Genomic DNA, 25,848 nt, shown 5'->3' with positions numbered 1-25,848 from the left:
AAAGGCTTATCTAGGGATTAGCTTCCTTTATTTAATGAAAGCATATGGTAGTAATTAAGGTGTAGAAAATATTTTGAGGTCTGAAGTTTGTCAGATTCTACACATTTTTCACCCTAAACTTTGTAAATAAAATTTCACATGAACTTAGCTTGTTTGTATTAGGTTTCTTTTACTTAATTTTCTTAGGGGTTTTTTCCTTTCTGTCTCTGCATGGGAAACAGCATACATATTTTTTGCCTGCTAGCTTTTATTTTCCTCAGGTGCTGTATCACATACGTATTTCAATACAATTTCATATAGTGAACATCTTTCAAGATATTGAATCCAGTGTAGAATCAATGGCTTTTAAAAGGGGGGTTTTTTCTATCTTTCAAAAGAAAAAAAAAAAAGGGACTTTAAAGAAAGGGTTTCATACCCAAAAGAAATGATTTCTTTATGAGCAATGAAAATGATTTATATAATTTGGGTGTATTTTGTTGAGCTAAGACGAAGGGAGTGAGTTGTGGTATTGGAATGTGGTGTTACCAAATCTTAGTTGGACAACTTGATGATTTATTTAATTATTTTCTTCCTTGTTTGTGGTGGGACCAATAATAAATAATAGGACATTTGAAGTTCATTTTTAAAACATATTCCCCAATTCATAACTCATCAACCAATTGGTACGTTTCTTTAAATTTCTTCTCCATCAATAATAGGAGCTAGATTGACCAAATCCTACATAAAATAAAGTTTTTCCCACCATAACTATTGTTTCATTAATGTTTTATTAATTCCAATAGCTGAATTGTTTTTTCCAGCATAGCTTTTTCTTATCCACCAAAAATATGTATATTTTGAATATACTTTTGATAAATTAAAATCGAAAATTAAAACTAATCTAAAAATGAAATTATAAATTAATATTGAGATATGAATATAAACAAGTTCTTCAAGTTTGAAAAGCACCTAATTAACTCAAACCTAAGGGCTAGGGCTTACCAATTATATACGTCTATGTTTTTATAACCTTGTAGAATTATTATTATTATTATGATTTCATTGTTTACAATATTTAACCTAGTGAGTTGAAATTAAAAGTAGGACATTGAAAGATTTTCATAAAAGATTTCAGTTAACTAATACTCAGTTGATATCGATATTGTTGTCAATGCAAGAGGACGAGGGTTCAAGTGCATTGAAATGCATTATACTCTTATTTAAGGGTTGGGAGGAGCTATGGATAGTTCTAGGTATTGTATATATATATAAATTAGCAATCATGATGCACATTCCTAAATATAAAAAATATTTAATATATATTTTAAACCTTTTTAACAATAATTGACTAGGGAAAAAAATTATTTTTCAAGATGAAGTGTTAATAAAAAAATGTTAATATAAAATTTCATTTTATTTGAATTAAAATGGAAATAAAGGTAATTTTTTAGTATTCAACCATTATTATTATTATCAAATAATGTAATTAAATTCAGTATTTAATTTTGTATAAAATATTTAATTTTTAAAGTATAAAAATTATAATTTAAATTCAATGTTCATAATTTTATTATTAAAAATTAATAATTAATTTTATCAAACTAAAATTAAAATTGTTGATAGGTGAAATGTTGGATCATTGACTTTGAAAATTTTATTTTGCAAAGAATTGAGATAATTAATGTTAGAGAGAAGAGACAGAAAAGATTGTAAATCAAAATTAAATACAACAAAGGAATCCAATGTAAATAATAAAAAATAAATAAAAACAAAGGGTAAAAGAGAGAGACATGTACAGATGGGCATAGCCAGGAATCCTAAGAGCAGGAGAATTTTTAAATCCGTAAAAAAGAAGAAGGAAATATAAAATTAATAATCACAGCAGTAGTACGCTTCTTATTTTACAGACCAATCATCGGCTTTCATTTTGGTTTTCACGCGGTTTCATTTGTTTATTTATTTTAGTTTAGTGAGTCTCCGCCCGGCCCTCGCCTTGGCTGCCCCGACTGCCCGGCCTTTTCTGTTTGGCGGGAAACTTGCCCTGGCTGGAAATTTTAGGGTTTTTCCCTCCAAAATTTAGCATATGACGGCCTAATCCTGATAAGAGTATTTCAGTGTTTAAGCATTTAATAAAGTATTATTAGAATCGTCCACTAGTTTGACTTTTGTTTTCTTCAGGTGATTGGACTTTGGTGGTAAGATAAGAAGTAAATTATTAGAATTTCTTCTGGAGAAAAGTTTAAATGAATTCAACTCGAAAACAATGGTAATATTTTTATGACTTATTTTAATTAATTTTGGTATTTTATTGGTTATTTTTATGTTAGTATGACAATTGTTTAATGTGTGGGAAAATAAGTTAAAAGATAGAAGATTTGACATGCAACACTCTTAGATTTTAGCATTATTTTATTTGGAAATATATTAAGACTAGAGTTACCTTAGAGAGCAAGGAAAAACTTTTTGGTTATATTTTTATATTTTATCATTGCATTTAAGTTTAGGGTTTTATTTTTTTATTTGACTTTCTAATTTTGTTTCTAGTTTTCTCTCTAAAACTTTTTTCCCCCATGGGGTTTTTTTCGAAAGCTCAAACTTTTCTTTTCAACCTTTTTGATCTTTCTCTCTCATCTTTTAAGTCTTAATGGAAGTAGATAAAAATTACGATGCATATTATTGACCGCCTCTGAACGCACTAATGTCTTGGGTGTGAATGCTGCAACTAAATATATGAATTTAAGGTGGTGTCCGCAAGTATACAGGTCAGGTTGTAATATAGTTTTTACAACGGAATCAATAAGTATTTTGAGGATAGTACTTAAAGGAGGCGAGTACTAAATTAAAGTTAACCTAAACACAAATAGAATTAATTAGTAGTGTTGTAACACCCCTATACCCGATTCGACCCAAGGAACCTGATATAGGAATATTACATTTGGTGCCAAAGTGATTTTGGCTAATCACTAATATATTTGAACATTAAAAAAAATAAAGTTTTCATAACTTATATTTTAGTCCCTACAACTTGGAACACACTTGATTTTCTTAAGTACATGCCATTCTATTCAAAATTTTGAAACATACCCTCTTGGTACTTGGAGATGTGATGAGATCAATGCTCAAACCTCAATTACAACTCTTCAAAATCACTGTACCTACGCGTTGAAAATAAACGCGTTAATTCGGTGAAGACTTAGTAAGTACCTATGATATTTAAATTCTATTAAATTTCTTAATTTCCAATATCTCATCTCTTTGTTTATTTATCATATTCATTTGTAACTTTTTACTTATTTCACAATTAAGTCCTTAAGTCCTCAAATCAACTTATAAAAATTACTACTCTTTTTATACATGTGTCATATTTCGCCATTTAATGCAAATTTTCATGATTTTTTTCACTATTTCTTTCACAATTTATTTTCAATTCAATATTTCAAACATGAATCAAAGATAAACCTTTACCTTGTAACGAAATTTGTTTACCTTTTTAGTAGAGGCCCAGTAGACTAAACAGAACACATAAGATATACGGAACTGATATAGAGGTGCATAATTATGTACTATTAAATAGAAAGCACTAATGTGCTAATAATCGGAGAGCACTAATATGCTAATAATCAGAGAGCGCGCTAAGGTTCTTTAATGGCATACCACTAATATCCTAATAGTTCTAATCTTGTCTACTTGGGCAAGTTATATCATGCACACATGTCACTTTTACACTTTTTGCATAAAGCTTTTACATACTTTACAATTTAATCATTGCACCAATAATCCGTATACTTATATCTTCACTATCTTTAATACATGTAATATATTTCTAAATTCATTATTCATCCATAATTCACTAATAATCTTTATCATGTATTTCACATATCACTTCTATATATTTTGTAATTTAATCCTTAGCACAAAATTTCATGTAGTAATATATTTTACTTTTAATAACACATATAACATAATTCAATACTTATTAATATTCCAAAATTCACTGCAACATCAATGTTTCTCATTCTAAGTGTTATGCACTTCACTTTTCTATTTCTAATATAAAATTCCAAATTTACGATTTAACCCTTAATTTCCACAACTTAGGAAATAATTGTAGTTTGGATTACAAAATTCATATATTCTTTTATTTTCCACTATATGCTTTATTATCAATATTTCCTTGTAAACTTTTATAACTTTCCTATTTAATCACTTTTTAAGAAAAATTATCTATTCACTATTAAGCAATTTTTCTTTGACATCTCCCTTAATTCAAATAATTAATTCCACTATCTCATTTTCCACATCAAATTTCTATATATTTCACTTGTATTATTTCCACCACATATATTTTTCAAGTCTTTCAATTTAATCATTGTTTCCGTAAAATTTCACATTTTCCCATAATTTCACTTGTCTAATACTTTGTATATTTTTGCTAACACATAACCCAACTATTGTACTTTTATTATAATTTCCTCATTCACTTAAGAAATTATTTCACACTATATATATTTTACTTAATTACCACTTACTTTACAAAAATCACATTTTAATCCTTAAACAACAAGAAAGTTCATGGGTACTTACCTCTTTTCTATCAAATCTCTTGTTTTTCTCTTCTCCTACCACTTGATTCACTTACTCAACTTCTCTTTTCATCAACATGTCAAAAACACAATATTTCCTCATGAGAAATCTTTACTTTAGCACCATTTTTATGCTTTTGTATCACTACTAAGCTTAAAATAACATAAAACCTTAACATCCATACCTTGTTCTCTTGAAACCAAACTTTACCTTGACTTTCTCTCCCCTCCAACTTCCATTTTCTTGAATCTAACTTGATATTCTAGCTCCCCATAGTCTCCTTAATATTTTTCTCTCTTGATGGCTATGGAAATTCTTTTGATTTCTAAGTGAAAATGGTGGATTTTTGGTAAAAGGACCAAATTGTAAAGAAAAGAAAATTTCTTTCTTACTTTTCTTCTTCTCATGTTACAAATAAAAATATTAATAAACTAATATTTATTTATTTATTTAATCTAAAATATCACCAACATCATCATTACTCTTCAAAATTATGTTCCTTGCTAAATGACCATTTTAACCCTTATGATCCTTCAAAATTCCTCCATTGAATCATCACTCATTTTAGTAAATTTGTGATTTAACCTGTCATACTTTTTCACTTATTCAATTTGGCCCTAATTATCCATTTTCTTACTTTCTAGATCCTTCCACCCTTAAAATATTTGCACTATTAGTCCTTTAAATTTTTCAAATTTATACTTTAACCCCTAAAATTTTGAGTATTTACTCTTGGATTACAAAACTTTTCTCACTTTTACAATTTAGTCTTTCCTTGAATTAATACATCATAATATACTTTCTAAACAGATTTTGTTGACATAACTCAAACTTTCCCTTTTTTTTTCACTTTATTTCCTTATTTTACTGTATCAAAGATAATATCTCACTTTCTTACTATAACAACTTTCAGGGTGTTACAAGTGTAACACCCTAACCTGTCTCAATTGTCAAATTAGGGTTACAAAGTATTACAATACAATCCAGAACATTTAACTTCATATAGAAACAATGATTCAAATTTAATACTAACATTCAAATACGCATTTCATTTATAGCATAAATGCACATACGGGCCTTAAACTGAGTCTATGGGGCCTTAAAAATGGTTTGGGAACATTTAGGGACCATTTTGAAACAAAATAGTAAATTTTAAAAAAATTGAAAAATTTTGAAAACAGGGGTCATACTGCCATGTAACATAACCCAGACCATGTGGCCAACCGTGTACAATTTGAAATATGGGACACACGACTGTGTCCCAACCCGTGTGTCCATCTATGTGGATATTCGAAATAGGGTCATGCGGTCGTGTTGCAGGCTGTGTGCCAAACTGTGTGTGCATTCGAAGTTAGGTCACACGACCATGTCGCCAGGCCATGTAACTCTCTGTGACTTTGTGGTTCATCTTGCACTTAAAATTTAAATGATACATAGTCATATGGTGTGGCAGTGTGTGGCACATGGCCGAGTGACAGCCTGTGTCCCAAGTCGCGTGCTTCTTAAATAACCCCTAATGCAAGCCAATTCAACCTCAATTACTTGGGCACTAAACCAAACTAATTCCACACGCATTCATAAGGTTAAAACACATTCAAACACACATAACTAAGGTCAAATCATTCATCTTATGTGCCTAACCAATATGTCATCATTTGACACCACAATTCATACACAAATCAAATCAAATTCAATATTTCAAGTTCACACATTAAACATATACCAAACATACGAAATAATCATTTCAACAGCATTCCATTCTACCAGAAGTTACCTACTTTAAAAAGGGCATACATAAATGTCCAACATCACATAGTTACACCAACATTTACAAAACAACAACTAAAGACATTTAAACACAAATAAGCTTGGCACAAATTCAAGACATACCATATTGCCAAGATAACATTATGGCCTTATTACATGCCATTAATAACCATTAACAAAAATAACCAAAAACTACCAAAATGGCGAACGGATAGTGTGATTGTGCTCCGACAAGATTCCATTCGTTCAAGTTTTCCGATGATCTACAGAAAAGAGAAACAAACAACTAACATAAGCAATTAGCTTAGTAAGCTCGTACAATGAAAACTTAACTTACCAACATATTAAGTCTAAAACAACCAAACATAATTTCATTAGATCATGAGCATACTTTTATTTCCTATACACACCACTTCACAAGGTTAGTAGGTGTATCAATGAACATATGAATTCAACCAAATCATGGAACATATCATAATAAGCATTTCAATAAATATATTTCATCCATCATATAATTAAATAACACCCTTTTCACTTCAAGTACACATATCAACATTTTCCATTTCATCTTTCCATATCATAGATCACTTCATATACATACATATTTGATTTAAGCTTTAATCACCCGTTGAACCAAATGAAATACCATCGGATACTAGGGAAATGCTCACACAAGCTGTGATTGTAACATGTAACCGTATATGCTCACACGAGCTATGAAATGGGCTTGCTCACACGAGTTGTGGGTCAAGATGTTAGCTACACGATGCTACTCACATGAGCTATGGAGAATCCGCAACAAATTCAAGATCTCAACCATCGGCAGGGCATCCGAGACAGCACCCAAAACTGTAATAACCCCTAATAACATGTCATTTGTATCCTAAGTATTCACGAGGTTCAAATGGGACCATTTTACATATCCAAATCCTTTAAATGCATTGCATTATACCATTTGAAACATACTTCCATGAAATGAACAATTTTCAAACATAATCATCAATTTGATTATCATTACGATTTAATCTATAAACAATTAAAATTGTACAAAGCACAACATTAATTAAATGGTCATCCAAAATAAAAATTAACAAGCTTAAACAATGTACGAACTTACCTCGACTAAAACAGTTGCAAAAACAAAGTTGACAACTAGTCTCAAACTTTAGCTTTTTCTCAATTTAAATTCGGTTGATGCATTTCTTGATCTAAATAGTAATTTCATTAAATTAATACCATTCCAGCACTTAAATAAATAGTTTTATACAATTAAGCCCTTCCATCATCATTTTACAAAAGTACCCCAATATTTTACCTTTTATGCAATTTAGTCCCTGGACCCGAAACTTGCAAAATTACCATTTTTAGCTACCAACCATGCTAGCCGAATTCCTTACGGCTTCTAACTAGCCCATATTTATCTCCAATTCACCCTATTTACATGAAATTTTACTAATTAAACAATTTAATCCCTAAATAATAAAATCACTAAAAATCACTTAACAAAATACTTATATTTAGCTATTAAAATCAAGAATCTATCAACTAAATTCACAAATACACCTACTCATTCATGGTAAGTCCTTAAAATTTAACATTTTTATGAATTTACCCCCGAATTAGCTAGATTAAGCTAAAACGACAACAAAAACATAAAAATCATTAAAAACGGAATCAAAATCACTCACATGCACACCAAGGTAGCTTGGTTGAATGCTTCACACATTTAGCTATGGATTTTTTAGTTTTCAAAAAAAAAAAGGAATAAGATGATGATACTATTTTATCATCTTTTGATTTTATTTACAAATTACTTAATTACAAACTTAACCTTTAAAAATCATCAAAATTACACTAAAAACCAAACCATAACCATCCAATAACTAATGATATGGTATTTTTACCCATTAAGTCCATTAGTTTAAGATTCCTTAGCCATTTAAATCTTTTAGCTAATAAACATCAACTTTTGTAACTTTTACAACTTAATCCTTTTACTTAATTAACAATTTAAACCTTAAAATTCTTAACAAAAATTTAGTATGACATTAATACATACGTGTAAATATTAAATTAATAATGTTTACTGACTCTCTTATCAGAATTATGGTCCCGAAAACACTATTTCTGACACCACTAAAAACGGGCTATTACAAGTAGTTTAAATAAATTATATTATGACAAAACATAAAAGAAAGATTTTAGGATTTCTATAATCAAAGAAATAAAACTGCATAAATAAAAGGGACTTCAAAAAACTAATTTCTAAACTTAATCAAGTGTAGACATGGGTGATTAGCTCACTTTGGTGATCATGACTAATTCCTATTTCGGGGTTCTATTCAATCAACTAGTCACTACCCTAGCAGAATCTCTCGATCTTCTACTAAACTAATGAGTCAGTAAGAACTATTTATCTCTCGACTTCACAGTCCAAACCGATTCGGGGCTAAGGTGTTCACAGATAGATAATACCAATTTTGGGTTAATTCACACCTAAATGACTTCCTAGGGTCATCAAGCCTAGGGTTTAAGTTCTTCCTCTGCCTAATCACACATCCACTTACTAATCCTACATTAGAGGATTAGTTTCTCCTGGAATCTATAAACTTGATAAATATATGCATAAATAGTAAACCAAGAATATAGTTTAGAGAATTCTATTTGTATTGGATAAATGAAGTGCAGAAAATCCATTAACGTTTGATCGCATTTACAAATCATGTTCTCCGAAGAACACAAAATAGAAAATAACTGAAAATAAACCTAAGGCTAAAAGGAAGGAAAACTGAAACTAAAATTATAGAAAAAAACTTAGAATCTGAAAAACTGTCCTTAAACAAGTGCTAAATGAGCCTATTTATAGAATTAGGGTAGTCGTCGTCCTCAACCTTATCTTAGCTGACGTTCTCATGTTTAATTTCCATTGTGCGGATCAAAACACCCCAACTCGTAATTAATCTTGTACAGTGTTGGTGTCGCAACACCCTAATGTTTGTGTCGTGACATCGAAGGCAGTATGCTCAGGTTCAGAGGTGACTTCAGGGCTGTGTCATAACATCCCATTGCTGTGTCACGACACCAAAGGCAGACTTGAAATTCTTGTATTCTGCTCCATATGTTGCGACATAAAACTCCCCGTGTTGCAATACAATGACCAACTTTGAGTTCCTAAGCCTTTGAATTGTCCTCTACACACTTACTAAGTATGTTAGCTCGCCTTTAGGCCTCATTCGACCCCTAAGGTCAATAAAGACTGAAAATACACTTTTTATTGAATTTAAACTATACTAAGAAAACATAACTAGAGTATACTAAAATTACTAGTATTCAAGCTTCTTAAATATGAAAACTAGTTTAATCTGTTACACCGAATTACGATAGATCAAACTCTCCCACACTTAAGTGATTGCTTATCTTCAAGTAAAGCAAAATAATAAAAAAAATTAAATGACGACCTTTGAGCAAGTATGGTACAAGGATTAGTTTTGGAGTACATAACTAGGCATTTTCATATTTACACATAATTCTGGCACGATATATAAACGACTTACCTTTTTTAATATCAAACTCCTAAGTTCAATATATTACAAAGTATATAGCAATTAAGGTTTTCAACTATATGCATCCATCAATAAATCATACAGGTAATTTGATTATCCTAGCAGATTAATACAATTGTTTCAAGCATATGCATTCATGAATAAATTTACCTAGGTCACATAGGACTTTTTGACTTGTAACGTTCTGAGGCTTAGGACAGGTATGGAATTTAAGAATAGGAAGCATCAAAATAGTTTCCAGCATGAAAATAGTTTGGCACATCATATTGTTCCCTATTCTCCCCCTAAGTAACCCTTGCCCGCTCCCACCTTATTTCTCTTTCTCTTACCTTTCTTATTTCTCCACATAGAAAGTTGCAACATAATACAACAACTACAACTAGCTCATGAGTTTTTGTGCACTAATGGTTGAGTTTTTCTACCATTGTGACTTCATCACCTTTTGATTTTTTTAACACATCTCACTCACAATGCTTTTGTCTTTCATGTACTTTTTCTACTTGTTTTTCTTGCTTTCTTTTTGAATTTTTCTTTTGTTTTGCACATTTTGGCTAACCTATAATTACTATATCACATTGTTTCTTCCTATTTCACTCTGTTTTTACAATATCTGTCTTGATGTGTCTACTTAACCCTAAATACGTATGGCCAAACGTCTATATTCATGCAGTTTAGGACCAAATAAAAATGGTAAGTACAAATAAAAGAGTTTTGAACAAGGATTAGGCACAAAGTGGATATTCGAAGAAGAATTTTGAGCCTAAAATGTAGATATCTTTTGTCATTGGACCCCGCTAGATATTCTATTTTTTAGATCACTAAGGACAATGATATAAAGCAACTGATGAATCCCATTCCTCTAGTAGGAATGTTATACTAGAGTTATTTGTCGACTTCATCGAAGAGGAGAAGGTGACCTGAGCTTGATTACACCGTCTCCATTAAATTCCATGTTAGATCAAGAAGCTGAAAATCCCACCACATGATTGTACGATGGATTCACATCATTCCTACAAAGCTCATACCAAGACCCATTAGAATCATCATTAGTGATGAGACATTCATCAGTTTCACCCCTCGATTACTAGGGTGAGAGACAACCGGACGTATTTGGTCATCGGGCCTACGACACATCCGCACGATATTTTATCAATGCCTTTGATTTTAACTTCAGCATGTCAATGTTCAACACTAGTAATACTCACATGGGTACGCCATCAAGTTACTGGGGTGGGCCAAACAAAAGTGATTTTAGGGTTGATATCAAATTTACAAGAACGGATGGTCTACTCTAGACAACCTCTACCGATGAGGGCACATCTAACCCTGAACTTGCAACTGGAGTTAATAACGAGAATGGAGAAGAGAACGAAGAGGTTGAAGGTGACAAAGAAACAATTAATGACCTAATAGAGGAGGCGAGCCTCGATGGTGTAGAAATTGTAGTAATTTCATAATCAGATCCCATTCCTACTAGACTAGAAGACGATGGATCTGGCAGTGAAGCTTCAGACATTGTTCGATGGGATGAACCGAGTTTCACGGCATACGAGCCCCCACCCCATATGCAAACTCTCAATCTTGCTGCTAAAGGAGGTTTAGGATTCAAAGACCTTCCTCATAGAAGACAAAGGCATGCGACTTGGTTAACAAATTTCAGCCATTTAGAGGTTGGGATGGAGTTTGACTCCAAATATGCTTTTGTAGCTACAGTCAAGTGGTATAACATACAGCTTAGTGTCAACTTCACCATTACATGCTCCCGATCTGAGAAATATGAGGCGAAGTGCACAATGCATGAAACATGATGTCCATGGAAAATCAAGGCATCTATTAGGAAGAAGTCAACATTCTAAATGATTAGGAATTTTACTACGTTACATACATGTGTTATAGCTAATATGCATCACGGTTAACAACATTGACTCGAATTTTGACATTTTTTCTGACATTCTATTAAGTATGGTTACCCAATTTATTATTTTTCAGGTATGTTGAACAATCATCCAAAATTAGATTCGGACATGATATCTGACTTTATATTACACATGGTCAAAGCGAGTCCTAAGATTCTAATATATGTTTTGATCGCATACATCCGTAGCAATTTCGATTACATCGTGTCCTACCACAAGACATGGTTGGCAAAGCAGAAGGCGTTGGAGAAACTACATAGTGGATGGGAGAAATCTTACAATAAATTGTGGCAATGGTGTCAAATACTGGAGCGGTACATACCAGGTTCCGTAATCGAGCTACAAACGAAGCATGCGCATTATGGCGATCGCTTGGTCTCTGAAAAATAGTTTGCCACATTTTTTTACTTTCAAGCAATGCATAACTGCATTTCTGTACTGTAAGCCACTTGACCAAATTAACAAAACATTCTTGTACGGAAGATACAAGCATAAGTTGTTATTAGCTGTTGCACAGGATAGTAACAGAAGAATCTTGCCAATAGCTTTTGCAATAACTCTGGAAGAATCCAGTGATGACTGGGATTTCTTCCTAACCTGAGAAGGCATGTTGTGTCGTAGCGTGATGTGTGCATCATTTTCGATAGGGGCACTGAAATACAAGCTGCATTCGACTATCGTTCAAGCCTATAGGATCGTACACACTATAGGTATTGTTTGTGTCACATATGGTTTAACTACATTGGTCAATATCATAAGAATACAGAGCGATGACATGTCATTAACATGGGTACATTGTGCATAAAATTGGTTTCCGGTAAAACAGTTTAACATATACATTTGGGTCACTTTTCTTGAATGCATTATTGATTGCTATCAATTGGGTATGATCTCATCCAACATCGATTCTATAAGATGTTAGAAAGACTACAGACTATAAATTGACAGGGCGTGAAGACCTCGATGGAATACCGAAGAAGCAGTGGACACAGTTGTATGACAGAGGACTACGATACAAACACATGACGTCTAACCTAGCGGAATACATTAACTCCATACTGAAGGGGACGCGTCATTTACCGGTAACCTCAGTGGTCAAAGAAACGTATTTCTGATTAACAGCCTTATTTCCGAAGTGAATTGAAACATACGTGGGACAGATAAAGGGCGGTCACGTTTGGTGCGAGTCAATGCTAAAAGATATTGGGGAAAATGTAAAGATCGCAAACTCAATGACTTTAGCGTGTCATTCGCGACAAAATCTAATATTCCAAGTTAAGCAACCTATAACACCCCCAACTCGTATCCCTCACCGGAATCGAGTTACGGAGCATTACCAGAGATTACAGATCAAACAGACAAAAATCTCAAACATTTTATATCATCAAAACAAGTCATCAAGCATCGTTTTAATCCAAATTATAAACTCTCAAAAATAGATCTTATAACTTCATTTACAATCAAACCACAAAATAACTAATATTTAGACACTCTAGGTACATGCCGACACAAAGAAATAAACATCACCATATTTGAGTTCGGGATCGTTGTTGGATGCTGAATCAGCGATCAAGCTTAAGTACTTAACCTGCGCACGGAAACAAACCATACGCTGAGTATAAACTCAGTGGTATTTCTATAATCCGAATATTTTAAAAAATAAAACAATAAAATACGTATAATAAAATGTTAAGCACAATTGAACATTTAAAATCACACAATACTCGATTTTCATCACTTGCTATATATAATACATTTCCATAATTTATTCACGTATCATTTAAACAATGGCACTATCCATTCCACAATCAATTTATGAGTATATAACTCGTATATTCCATGTATTTACAACATATTTCACATTCTATTTTCAGTTTACTATCTCATATTCTTATTCTTAGCCCAAAGTAGATTTTATAGAACACACCGGATATACGGAACAAATACAGAGGTGCATTGTTATGCACTAATGAATAGAGAGCACTGAAGTGCTATACAGAGAGCACATATGTGCTAATCAGAGAGCACTAAATGCTAGTAATCAGAGAGCACCAATGTGCTAATAATCAGAGAGCACCAACGTGCTAATAATCAGATAGCGCGCTAAAGTTCCTTAATGGCATGCCACTAATATCCCAGTAGTTCTAAATTCCATCTACTTGGGCATTAAAACTGAATTTTATACATATCAAAAATAATTCAATTATCATATTTGTACAATTTCACATTTACTCATATATATTCATAATATATATTCCACTTTAATTCAACCAATATAATTTCATCACATATCAAGACAATCCATTTCAATTGTAAAAAAAAAAAAAAAACAATAATTCTCACCTCAATCACTTGCCATAACATTTAATTAAAAATACAACAATTAACAATTAGATTCGGATTATGGAAATACAAACCAAGAATTTCGAGCTATTCGACGTCGACTATATTTTTCCCCTTTTTTAGTCGAGAATTTCGGTACGACGCTAGCTACGGAATTAAAACAATTAAAAATCATCAATACAACACCATTCAATCTCACATTAAATATTTCAATTTTTACTCAATATTTTCCTAAATTCCAATTTAGTCCCTGAATCGAGACTAACTTTTATTCTCAAAACTAATTTCATATTTTCATTCCATTCCACTTTAAACTAATTTAACTCTCTAATTTCACCATAAATTCCTAATTTTGAAATTCTCTCAATTTAGTCTCTATTAATTCAAAACTTATGTTTTATTTTGCAAATCAACCCTTTACTAACTTCTAACTTGAAATCCAATCAATTTAACCCCTAATTCATCAATTAATTCAACATGAACAACATCTAAAAATTTACTAACTTTCAAAATTTCAACTTAAATCATGACATATTTTGTTCTAGAACTCCAAAACTCAAAAATTATAAGAAAATGGATTAAATTGACTTACCAAATTGACTTTGAACATTGAAACCCCAAATTTTCCTTTTCTTTTCTTTCTTTCTTTCTCCCTGTTTCTTCTCTGTTTTCGTTTTTCAATTCTGTTTCAATTCTCTTTTCTATCTTTTATTTCTTTTATAATATAATATAATATAATATAATATAATATAATATAATATAATATAATATAATATAATATAATATATAACTTAACTTTTAAGTAATATTATTATAATAATAATATATTTTAACTTTAGATTTTTTTAAAATCTACTTATGCATATCAACTTTAGAAAAGTCATAATTCCCTATTTGGTCCTTTTAACTTTTCTTTAATCTTTAATTAAACTTTTATCTCTATTGTAATTTAATCCTTTTAATCAATTAACCATCGAAACGTTAAAATTTCTTAACGAAACTTTAATACTACCCTAATGACACTCCGTAAATATTTATAAAAATATTTAAGGCTCAGTTTATAATATTGAGGTCCCGATACCTCGTTTTCGACCCAATTGACCTAATAATTTCCTTTAAATCACAAAATTCACTAATTCAAAAAGATTTCTAAAATCACACTTAACTTATAATTATTAATTAATAAATTTTTCTAACTTTGTCATCGAATTTAATGATCTCAAATCACTGTTCTAACACTACTGAAAATTGGGTTGTTACACAACCCCATAGACCCAACCATGGAGTTATCGGTGGAGCGTACCGTATAGACTTGAGACAAATGACCTATGACTGTGGGAGATTTCAAGCACTTTGTTATCTATGTGCACATGCAATTGCGGTATGTTCCTTGGAACGTAAGATTGCATGACCTATGTTGATGAAGTTTACAAACTTGAACGCGCGCACAATGTTTGGAAATCTGAATTCCCCCTATCTCGAATTAACGCATGTGGCAGCCTACTTCACACGCTCCTTTCGAGTTGGTATCGGATAAAAACTCACATTGCAAGCCGAAAGGTCAATCGAACTCAACTCAGATATGAGACAATATGGATATTCAGGAGCAGGGAGACACACCAAGGTTATACGATTATTGTAGGCACTCAGGACATACGAAGCCAACATGTCCACATAACCCGGGAGCATCGAGAAGAAAAGCTAATTAAAACACTAACTAATGCAGTGAAAACACTAACTTATTCGATTAGTCATGCCATTTCTCTGTAAAGTGTAAGTTAATATTAATTATTGAAGTAATATATATTACAATACACAAGCTAAAGTTTTAATTTTTTTGCGTACTGACAATCTATTCTTTGTTTTCTCAAAACATTTGGGTGAATAAATGGAAGGAGAAAACTTAAATGAAAAAGTAACAAAAATAATTGTAAATTTTAAACTTATAATATAATATGGTACAAAACAAATCAATTTAATAAACAACTTTCAGATATTGTAAATAAATGTACATTTGGGATGTAAAACAAAATATAAAATTTGGGAAAATTAGAAAAAAAATTTTGAAAATTGAGGATTGGGAATATAGGATGGAAGAATGAGTATTGAGTACTTGGTTGAAAAGAATAAAGTTTGGAGGGGTTTATATAGGAAATTTTATGGTTGTTGAAACCCTTTAGCTGTTGGAAAAGTTACCATTACTGTTGAACTCTCTCCAAAAACAGCGTAGATCAGTAATTTTTTTATAAAATCAACATAGTATCTCATTTGTTTTTTTTCTAGCATATTTATATAAATTAACCTTTTGGGGACCTAAATAAGTTAATTAATGATTCAAGCTTATCATACTAAAGTATGTTATTTTTATTATTATTTTGCTTTGAAAAAGTTTTCAAATATATATGGTTTCAAATTTATGTGCTCCAACATGAAATTAATTATACTGTAACAAGATTTTATTTTAACATGTTTAATTTTTTAATTTAACTCGAACAATTTCACTCATTTCGATTCGACTTGAATTTCATTTAACTTGACTCGATTCGAGAAAATTTCAAATCGAGTTAGGATGATAAAATAGGACTCGTCAACTTGATTAACTCGAAATTTTTTCACTCAATTCGACTTGATTCGGTCGAACGCTCACCCCTAGACAACTCTCATCATCTTTGAAGTTAATAATGATTTCATCAATCTTAGTCCCTATACTTTTCAAATTTTGAAATTTTAGTCTTAGCAATTAAATCTATTTGGTTAATTTATGTTAATAGTCCTATATTATGCACAAAGTTGTATATTTACTCCATGTTCTCCAACTGTATCATTCTTAGTTGCTATATTTTTTTTAATTTCGAAACTTCAATCTTAATGCAAACCTTAAATCTATTAACTATTTTTTCAACTATTATGTGAAAATAACAAGTGACATAGCATTACACATACAATAATATGTTTGACTAATCATATTTTGAAAGTAACATAATTTGATGAATTTAATAGTTACCATTTGACCAAGACTAAAAGTTCAAATTCTAAAAATACAAGGATTAAAAAATGACCAAATTAAATATAAGTACTAAATCCACAACTTTCACAAAATACAAGGTCTAATATGAAATTTGACCTTAAATATTCAATCTAAAAGTAGTGTCAGATTAAATAAAAATATTGAACGTAAAATGTAATGCAGTGTCTACCTTTTGGGTTATATTTATGTTATTGTTTAATATAATTATATATAAAATTTTCAAAATTAATAATTTGTATTCTTATCCATAACTTTCAATTTTAAAATAAAAATAATACATACTTAAAGCGCATTTAAATTCATATTCACATTGTTGTTATAATGGTAACAATTCATGAATTAAAATTTAATAAGGATATAATTTACATTCTAAAATATTAATATACTTGTATTATTTAGTCCATTATGAGGTCTACTAATATCTATACTATATATATATGAGCTGAAGCCTATGTTGGTCCCATTAATATGTAGGTTATAAATGGCCCAATATCCTTGGGCTAAAAGATTCAAAATCATACACTATTATATTACACTTGAATGCTTTAATTAGAATAAACTCAATTCTGTTCCCAAATAGAAGAAAATTCTAATTGTACAAGCTTTTCCAAGAACATCATAATTAGATAGAAATTTAGATGTTGTTGGTTCCAACAGAACACGAATAAATGGCATATATAAGATGATTCTTCAATCACAGTTCATGAACCAGAAGTTACCTCTATAAATTTATGACAAGCCCATGTCCTAGCTATGTCTGAAACCTTGCTCTCCTCAACCACAATTTGTTTCATCTGGGGGCAATTCAAGACAAAGAACTCCACAGCCTGAGCTCCAATCCCAGGACAATTCATAATATCAATACTTTGCAAGCCTTTGTAGGTCTTAGATATGGTAACCATGGTCATACTTGTTAGCTTCCTGCAACCTCTCAACTTCAATTCTGTCAGATGATTGCAAGAAACTAGCATAGAAATCAACTCCTTATCAACCAACATTTCATTATAAGACAAGTCCAGTTTCCTTAACATCCTCAAATTTTGTCCTAATGTGGCTAGCAACCCTACTTCTCGATCGACAACGTCGCAGTTTATTAAAGCCAATTCTTCGAGTGTGGGGTTCAAGGCAACCCCAAGAATGTGCAGACCTTCACCAGTAACCAGACAGCAACTTTGAAGCCTAAGTGTTAAGAGACCTCTTAAATTCATAGCAATGGCTAAGAGGTGATCATTGTTGAGGTCTAATGGCAATCTAAGGTCAAGTTTCTGCAAATTACACCTGCAAGTTGTTATGAATTCAAGCAAACCCTCTCTACTACATCCATCATAGATCAGTAGAGAAATCAATGAAGCACAATTCTGAGCTAATCTTAATAGAACTCTATCGATTATACTCCTACATTTCCTTAACTCTACTTCTTCAAGACCTTCCACACACCAGATAAATGATGCAAATGACTCTCCATCACCAACACTGTCACAGCTCCTCAGCTGTAATTTTTTAAGCCTTTTACAGTTCCTCCATAGCCAACTGATACCCTTATCATCTGCCTGAATTCCTGATACACAGAGAGTTTCTAACCCAAATTTGACATCCAATTCTTCATTTAGAGACAACCCAAATTGCTTATCTCCATCATCAACACCATCAGTTGAGCATACATGTAAACATAACTCCTTTAAGCAAGGAAACGAAACAACCCAGTTGAGAAAAAGAGGTCTAGATAATGAAGCAGTAATTGAAGTAAGTTGGGAACAAGATTTGGATAGAGACAACAAAGACAAACAAGAAACAGGGCCAGCTAAGAACCTGAGGTGATGCAGGTTAGAACAAGAGGAAGAAACAACGAAAAGCACGTTGTCGAAAAAGGCAGTGGTGCTTGAATTGTTGTTGGAAGAGGTGGAATCGGCTGCATCAGACAGAACAAGAGAAAGGAAAGAAAGAGAAGGGTAGTGAGAAAGAAGAGAAGACAAAGAGATAACCATAGAATTGTGTGGAAGCAACTTGAGAGAAAGAGATGCTTTTGAGCTTCTATAAAGGTTAAGCCAACGCTTGGAAACTAAAGAAACAGATAGAGAAGATGGTGGGGTTGATGGCAGCTTTCTGAATATTTCTTGCAGTAGTTCATCACATAACATGTCATCCATGGTCTCCTTGCTGCAAACTCTGCAAACTTCAGAGGTTAGTTGTGAGGCTTTGAGTTCCTGTGATGGGTATTGACAAACTGACTTTGTGGCTGTGATTTAAAGGTTGAATTGAATGTTGATTATGTGAGAATTTTAGGTAAGCACAGATGGAAGCCCGTGGAACACATATTGTTGTTGGAACTAAAACAAGCTTCTCCTTGGAAAACCGGAACCAGAACAGACAACTCTTGAACATTTGAGACTTGGAAGTTCATGCATTGGGGGAATATGGCTTCTTTTTTATATTCATTTTCACTAATAATATTAAGACTTGATATAATTTCTTTTAGAGAGGAGTATTTCAAAGCAACTTTTTAAAATTATTAACTATTTCATTAAGTAGAATATTAATATAAATAATAATAAGACTTATATTGATTTTCTTGCATTGTTTATTTGTTTTCTTTCTCAGTTAAATTACCTTATTAAACAAGCAGAAAGATGATAACCATTGACTCCACCATACCATTAAATTATTCTGACTTCACTAACAGCTTCAATTGATATTTTCTAAAAATAATCACCTTATCTTATTTTTCACTTAAAATTTTATACTTGGAGGCAAAGGAATATAAACCTATAAGTAAGCTAAGAGTGTTTTCTTTTTTCTTTTTTTCTTTCTTTCTGAATTAAGCGACTTCCTTAATATATGTTTATTAAGAAATATATGTTTATCTTCTAAAGAAATCTCAATATCATTTCTGAAAAGATTATTTTTTTTCCTCAAGAGTGTTTGGGTATTGACTTCCACGTCACAGCAACCTTTTTTGTTTTGGACTCGTCGTCACCCTGATGAACATTTATGCCAAAAATAAAATAAAAATTAAAGTTAGGTGCTTCGATGTATTCATGGAATTTTCCTCACAAAGTGACGTCATTTGTTGTTATTTTATAATAGAAATAATAACCATTTTGATTTTGTTGGAAAGGTCATACAACTCGTGCCGGCTGTTTCCATCCTTTTCTTCTCAGCCTCTAATTCTTGTCTAAATTCTTATTCTTCCAAACTTAATTATTATTACACCCTACTAATCAATAACCTGTTTAAATCAACATCAAATTATTTGCACCTAATAATCCATTATCTCAAATTTAACACTTCAAATTTACATTTCGATTTTACATTTATCACTTTTACTTAAATTTAACCATTAACCTTTTAAAAAGAGTCAAGTCATTTTTTTATGAAAATATTGACTACGTCATCAAATAATTTAAAATTATAAAAATACTCAAATATATATAAATTTTAAAAATGAAATATATATGAGCTATCATGCAGACTGCAATATTTAAAAATTTAATCTTTTAATCCGTAGTTCCGTTAAAAAAATTAATTTGACTCTTTTTAAAGGGTGATGATCAAATTCGACTTTTTTTTTAAATTTAAAAGTCAAATTGAACTTTAAAAAAATAAAATTAAATTGTCAAAAGATGTAAATGTTGAATGTTAAATTAAATTTGCAATGCTTGGGCTGGGCGTGCAAGAAAGATTTGAGCAGACGCATCCATGATTTTAAGAACAAAAAGGAAAAGAAGAGAATCCCCGGTGATCACATATATAATTAAAGCAGGCAGCAAAGAATCAATAGACACATCAATTTGCAATCTTTAAGAGAGAATCAAGTTTGCTTTGTCTCATTGGTTGCTTACCTTTTTATGGAGTGGTTGTAGAATACGGTCCTTTGATATCTTGCATCTTCTTTAGCTCATCCATGACTAAATATATATGTCACTTCAACTAGAAAAAAGAACAAGTTAGGCAAATGAAACAAGCATATTCAGTTGGAAGCTATGGATCGTCAGCAAGGCATCTAGTAGTGCCTATCATATTCTTTCTTCTACTTAAATTTATAACTTTCTAACAGCATTTCAAAGCAAACCCCTATTCTCTATTCTTAAATAGAGGTTTCAATGGATGATTCCCTTCTATCCGAAGAAATTATGTCGGATAAAATCCAATATTTTGCAATAAGATCCTAATTTTCTATTTCATGACTTATCTTTTTCATGGAAAATTCAGTAAGTGGTGCAAGCATTTATTCCTTAGCGGAAGAGTGTGCACCAAAAGAAGGCAATCTACATGTAGAGATTCTTCCTCCTTTGAAACTTAAGTTCACCTTAAGCTTACTCGCAAGCCCCGATTCTACCTCAAGAGGAAATTTGAATCAATTCAGCAAGAAAATAACCACAAAGGCCTGACAAATCATCCGTGGAATACCACCTTTTCTTAAAAGACAATGTCAAAACCTCATTGTGATCCGGTCAGCCAACAAGCTAATTACAAACTCAGAACCAAATTCCAGAACATCATGCAGCTTTGGCGAGCAACAACCGCATGTGCTCTCCAAGTTAAGTCTAATTTTCATTAAAAGACTGAAATTAGGTAAGAAGGCAAACACTGAAACTAAAGTGCACTTGATATTAAGTTTGCAGGTCCGAACAGAATTAAGACGTGTCAACAAGTATGAAACAAAATGCTAATGCATAAGACCCAGCATGGCAACTGTACCATACCAATAAAGAGATATGTAGCACTGTTCCATGCCCAAAGAGACTCAACCCACATCCAGAAGTCACCCACGTTGGCATTGCCAAAACCATCAAGCATCCCTTTCAACAGAAAAAAAGCAGCCGGTGGAAAAGCAATATGCCCTAAAACCAGATTGCAGATCATCCTGCAAAAACTTCTCAGAGTACCAGCTCTAACATCAAGCTTTAAAGGTTGAGCCAGTAAACACATTGGGACCATCAATAAAGCTCCAATTTCTGCGGTAGCAAAATTAATGACTGACATGAGCCCCAATCCAATGAACACCGATGAGATAGTCACCGATTTCACAAGAGCCCATTCTTTTTCTTGAGTTGCTTTAGCACAAGCTAAAGGAGAAGCCAGAACTGAGTTCAAGGTTAGAAGGCTGAGGATTGAAAGCAAAACCCAGATCATGAAGCTGGTTGTTGGGCTGCAATCAGGTATTTGGGAGATGAAATACGGAAGCAATGAAACAATAGCACCCCATAGGTGAACAATAAAAACTAGTTTAGCCGAATTAAGCCACCTCCAGGATCTGATAGCAATACTGTGTTCATCAGTATCAGTGATTGCAGATGGAGTTGAGCTATCACCTTTTGAACGCTTGCTTGAACTATTTGCATCCACATAGAGAGAAGCCGCAACCATTGGAAGTGGTGCTATGAGAAGTGCAAACGCAATCATGTAAACCCCTACTGACACAAACTTACTAGGAGATGTTAAGAGGTACAAGAAAAATGATTGGTGAAACTTCTCAAGGAGGTTATTTACTGATCGTATAACTCCTTCAATCAACCTGCACCAAGCAACATGAAATCCTTCAGAAAAAAAAAAAGGTGGCAATAACAAAGTTATATAAAATTGATCTACAAACTGTAGAACTTATCTAAAGGCAACTATCTCCTGTCTGTACCATATGCAACTTATCTACACGATTATTCACATCATCTAGAGTTCAAAATTTCAAGACAATCTCCTTTCGTAAGCCACTTGCTAATGAGAACTACAATAGTAAAATAAATGAAAACAATGGGAAACATAAATTACCGGCCGCCTCTTAGAAGAATGTCATTGCGCCAGACTTTGTCCAATGAAAATTTAGGTGAAATCTCCAACGTGATTGCGTCAACTTGGTAGTCACGGAAAGCACCATGTGGGCCTGTAGGCACACCTAGAGCCTAACAAAAACAAAAGCACTATTGATAGAGAAAGCAAACATCTTTTCAATCAACAGAGAGAAGCACAAATCTGCAACTCCTTAAAACTTTACTTCATCTATTTGATACTATTAGAAGTAGAACATATGTCACAATGTAACAGAGAAAAGGAGAAAAACAACAAACAAAATCAGAGAGTACCAAGTAACAACACTATTCTACCTGATAATACAATGAGCTTGCAAGTGTAGCAGTGCCTTCAACATACTCTGTTGCAGGGATACCAAATTTCCACTTGGGGTATAAGCTTTTAGCTACTTTTGCTAGAGATTCAAAGATTTCCCCCAAACTTTTAAGCCAACTGGAGTTAAGAAGGGACCACAATTTCTCCACATTTACACGTAAACCTTGCCTATGCACTGCCAAATAATTCACAACATTGATGAGGTCCAAGTTTGGCATTTGTCCATTAGATGCCTCGGCATAAATGCTAATAGTGTCTTCAAATTGTTCATTTTGATCTCTAACCTTCAAGACCAGAGCAGCAGCCATAGTCCCAGCACGTCTAAAACTATTGGAGAATTTACTTCCAGAAATAGAATGACCTTTCAACTCAAAAAGATTATTAACATCTGGACACATCTCAGCATTTGGAGCACTCAGACTGCTAAATTTAGGAGTCTGATATTCTCTTAACCAAGCAGCAACCGCTGCATACTCTCCATATTGCGAATCAGCAACAAGCCATATAATATCCTTGGCTAGCCAGGTAACTTGAGTGAGCAACGAAAATACTGAGTATGCAATGCCTAAAGATAAAGCCTCACCAAATCCACTCTTTAGAGCATTGTAAGGTGTTACCAAGACAATAGCCTCCTTCCCATCACCACGAGGAGCTCTTATAATCCCAACCGTATTGATACCGTATGATGAACAACTGTAATTCTCTTGTATCTTACCGGAATCAGGGCTAGAGAAAAAGTGTAAAGGATGAAACTGATTCATCTGAGGGTGGAATTTGTGGAAACTAACTTCAGCACCCAAGTCTAACATGTACTGTGCTATGATTTTGTGACTTTCTCTGAAATGGAAATACAAACAAGGTAAACAGAATCAGATCACATTTCTTTGACCTATTTTTATCCACGTATTGATCAGTCAGGTAGATGATAACTACAAGAAGACCAAGGTGTGGAAAGAAAACATATGGAAACAGCAAAAAATCCCAATGTAAAGATAAGAGATATCAAATATTTAACACTTTAAGAGATTATATTCAGAACATTTCTATATGTTTATGGGTATGCTTATGTCCTTTACTTTAGCATAGCCCAGGTTTAGCCAAATAAGATATGATTCATAGCAATATACAATAACCGGAAAAAAGGGATTCTACATCCTAGAAAACACAAGATCATGCATGATAACTATAACTTGCTAATAAACATAAACTCTCAACTATTCCCTGTAAATGCTACATGCTACAATACTCAAACTCTTTGTGCATGGAACAAAAAAACCACAAAACCAAAATTTTAAACCATATGCATACAACCAGCACATACATTCCTGTTTCTGAAGATTTCGAGTTTGGATTAGTTAGATCCTTCACCAATCTATTTCCATCCGAAACATGCTGATTAGAAAGCATGGGACTCGCAGAACCTGCATAAGTCAAAACCACACTTCAAACATCAAGAACACAGATTGAACAAAATCGAAAAGTATTATCATTACTAGGACATCCATAAGGAATCAAATGCTGAAATCACATAAATAATGAAAATAGAACACAATCTTATATCAGCTTTTTCTTCTTCTTCTTTCCATGATAACTCCAGTGTTCTGTTTTATCAATTTGCATCCAAATGAACGGTAAATTTCACTCAAACTTATTCAAATTCGGTACAGATAAAATAAGTGTTGAACAGAATCCATTCAAATTATTCAAACTGAAACATAAAGCAATGAAAATGAAAGGGAACCTGGCATGAGGGCATTTTCGGAGATGTAAGTATTTTTAGCAAGAACAGGCAATAGAAACAGAGCCAAAACCCCAGCAGTGCAGCAAACGACACTGAAATAAACATCAAAAGATTCAAAACGACAAACAAACATTAAAAACAATTTATTGAAACCCCAAAAAATGGGAAAAATAAATTCAAATTAATTAGTGATACCTAACGTGGAAGCTGTGAGAGATGAGGAAGATCCCGAGGCGAACAATTGGGCGTACTCTTGGCTTCGGTTTTTCGTCGCTCAGGCTCTTCTCTTTGGTTTCGGCCATTTCTCTTTACAATGAGAGCTTCGATTCCGCGATGTAAATTCAGATGCTGAATTTGAGAGATCCCATAAGCAATCTTCTCGGTGAGAAGAGCTAAAATGAGGAAAGGTTGGAGCTTAGAAGAGCATAGGAATAGGGAGAAGCTGAAATCGAAATCTTTGAGCTTTCGAATAGAAATGGGTCGGGTCGGGTCGGGTCGTTTCTGGGTCAGAGTATGTTTGACTTCCAAGATTGTTGGCCCATTTTATTAGCATGGATTGTATTCAGCCCGTTTAGGTTTTCCTGAATATACAGGCCATTTAAGGTTTTTTTTTTAAATATATTTACTAATAGAAATAGATTTGCATTTTTTTGGTAAAATGCCTTTTTTTGCCCTCCAACTTTAGAAAAAATCATTTTAACCCTCCGATTAATTTTTCGCCTCTTTTACCTCTTGAACTTTTATTTTTAGTCAAATCACCCCAAAATAGATGAAAAAGTTAATATTTGTAAATTTTGCTTAAATGAC

General features: G+C 32.4%; 2 protein-coding genes across 3 annotated transcripts; both read right to left on the bottom strand.

Moving 5' to 3' along the window:
* Positions 1-17,705: 17,705 nt before the first annotated feature.
* On the bottom strand, positions 17,706-19,639 carry LOC105780807 (F-box/LRR-repeat protein 4). Its single transcript, XM_012605315.2, has one exon. The coding sequence runs from the start codon at positions 19,325-19,327 to the stop codon at positions 17,882-17,884; it is 1,446 nt and encodes a 481-aa protein (XP_012460769.1). The 5' UTR covers positions 19,328-19,639; the 3' UTR covers positions 17,706-17,881.
* Positions 19,640-20,901: 1,262 nt separating this feature from the next.
* Positions 20,902-25,473, bottom strand: LOC105780137 (uncharacterized). 2 transcript variants are annotated; one of them, XM_052629632.1, is made up of 7 exons: positions 25,237-25,473; positions 25,042-25,133; positions 24,622-24,721; positions 23,279-24,137; positions 22,947-23,077; positions 21,884-22,695; positions 20,902-21,107 (listed from the first exon to the last, which is right to left on the bottom strand). In XM_052629632.1, exons 1-7 carry the CDS (start codon positions 25,341-25,343, stop codon positions 21,076-21,078), a joined length of 2,133 nt encoding a protein of 710 aa, XP_052485592.1. In that variant the 5' UTR covers positions 25,344-25,473; the 3' UTR covers positions 20,902-21,075. The 2 variants fall into 2 exon arrangements, with proteins under 2 accessions (XP_052485592.1, XP_012459727.1); XM_012604273.2 differs by lacking the exon at positions 20,902-21,107 and having other exon boundaries at positions 21,769-22,695.
* Between the last annotated feature and the right edge of the window lie 375 nt (positions 25,474-25,848).

The sequence above is a fragment of the Gossypium raimondii genome, chromosome 4 (assembly GCF_025698545.1).
Source record: "Gossypium raimondii isolate GPD5lz chromosome 4, ASM2569854v1, whole genome shotgun sequence".
Lineage (NCBI taxonomy): Eukaryota > Viridiplantae > Streptophyta > Magnoliopsida > Malvales > Malvaceae > Gossypium > Gossypium raimondii.
This window is presented reverse-complemented; position numbering and strand designations above follow the sequence as displayed.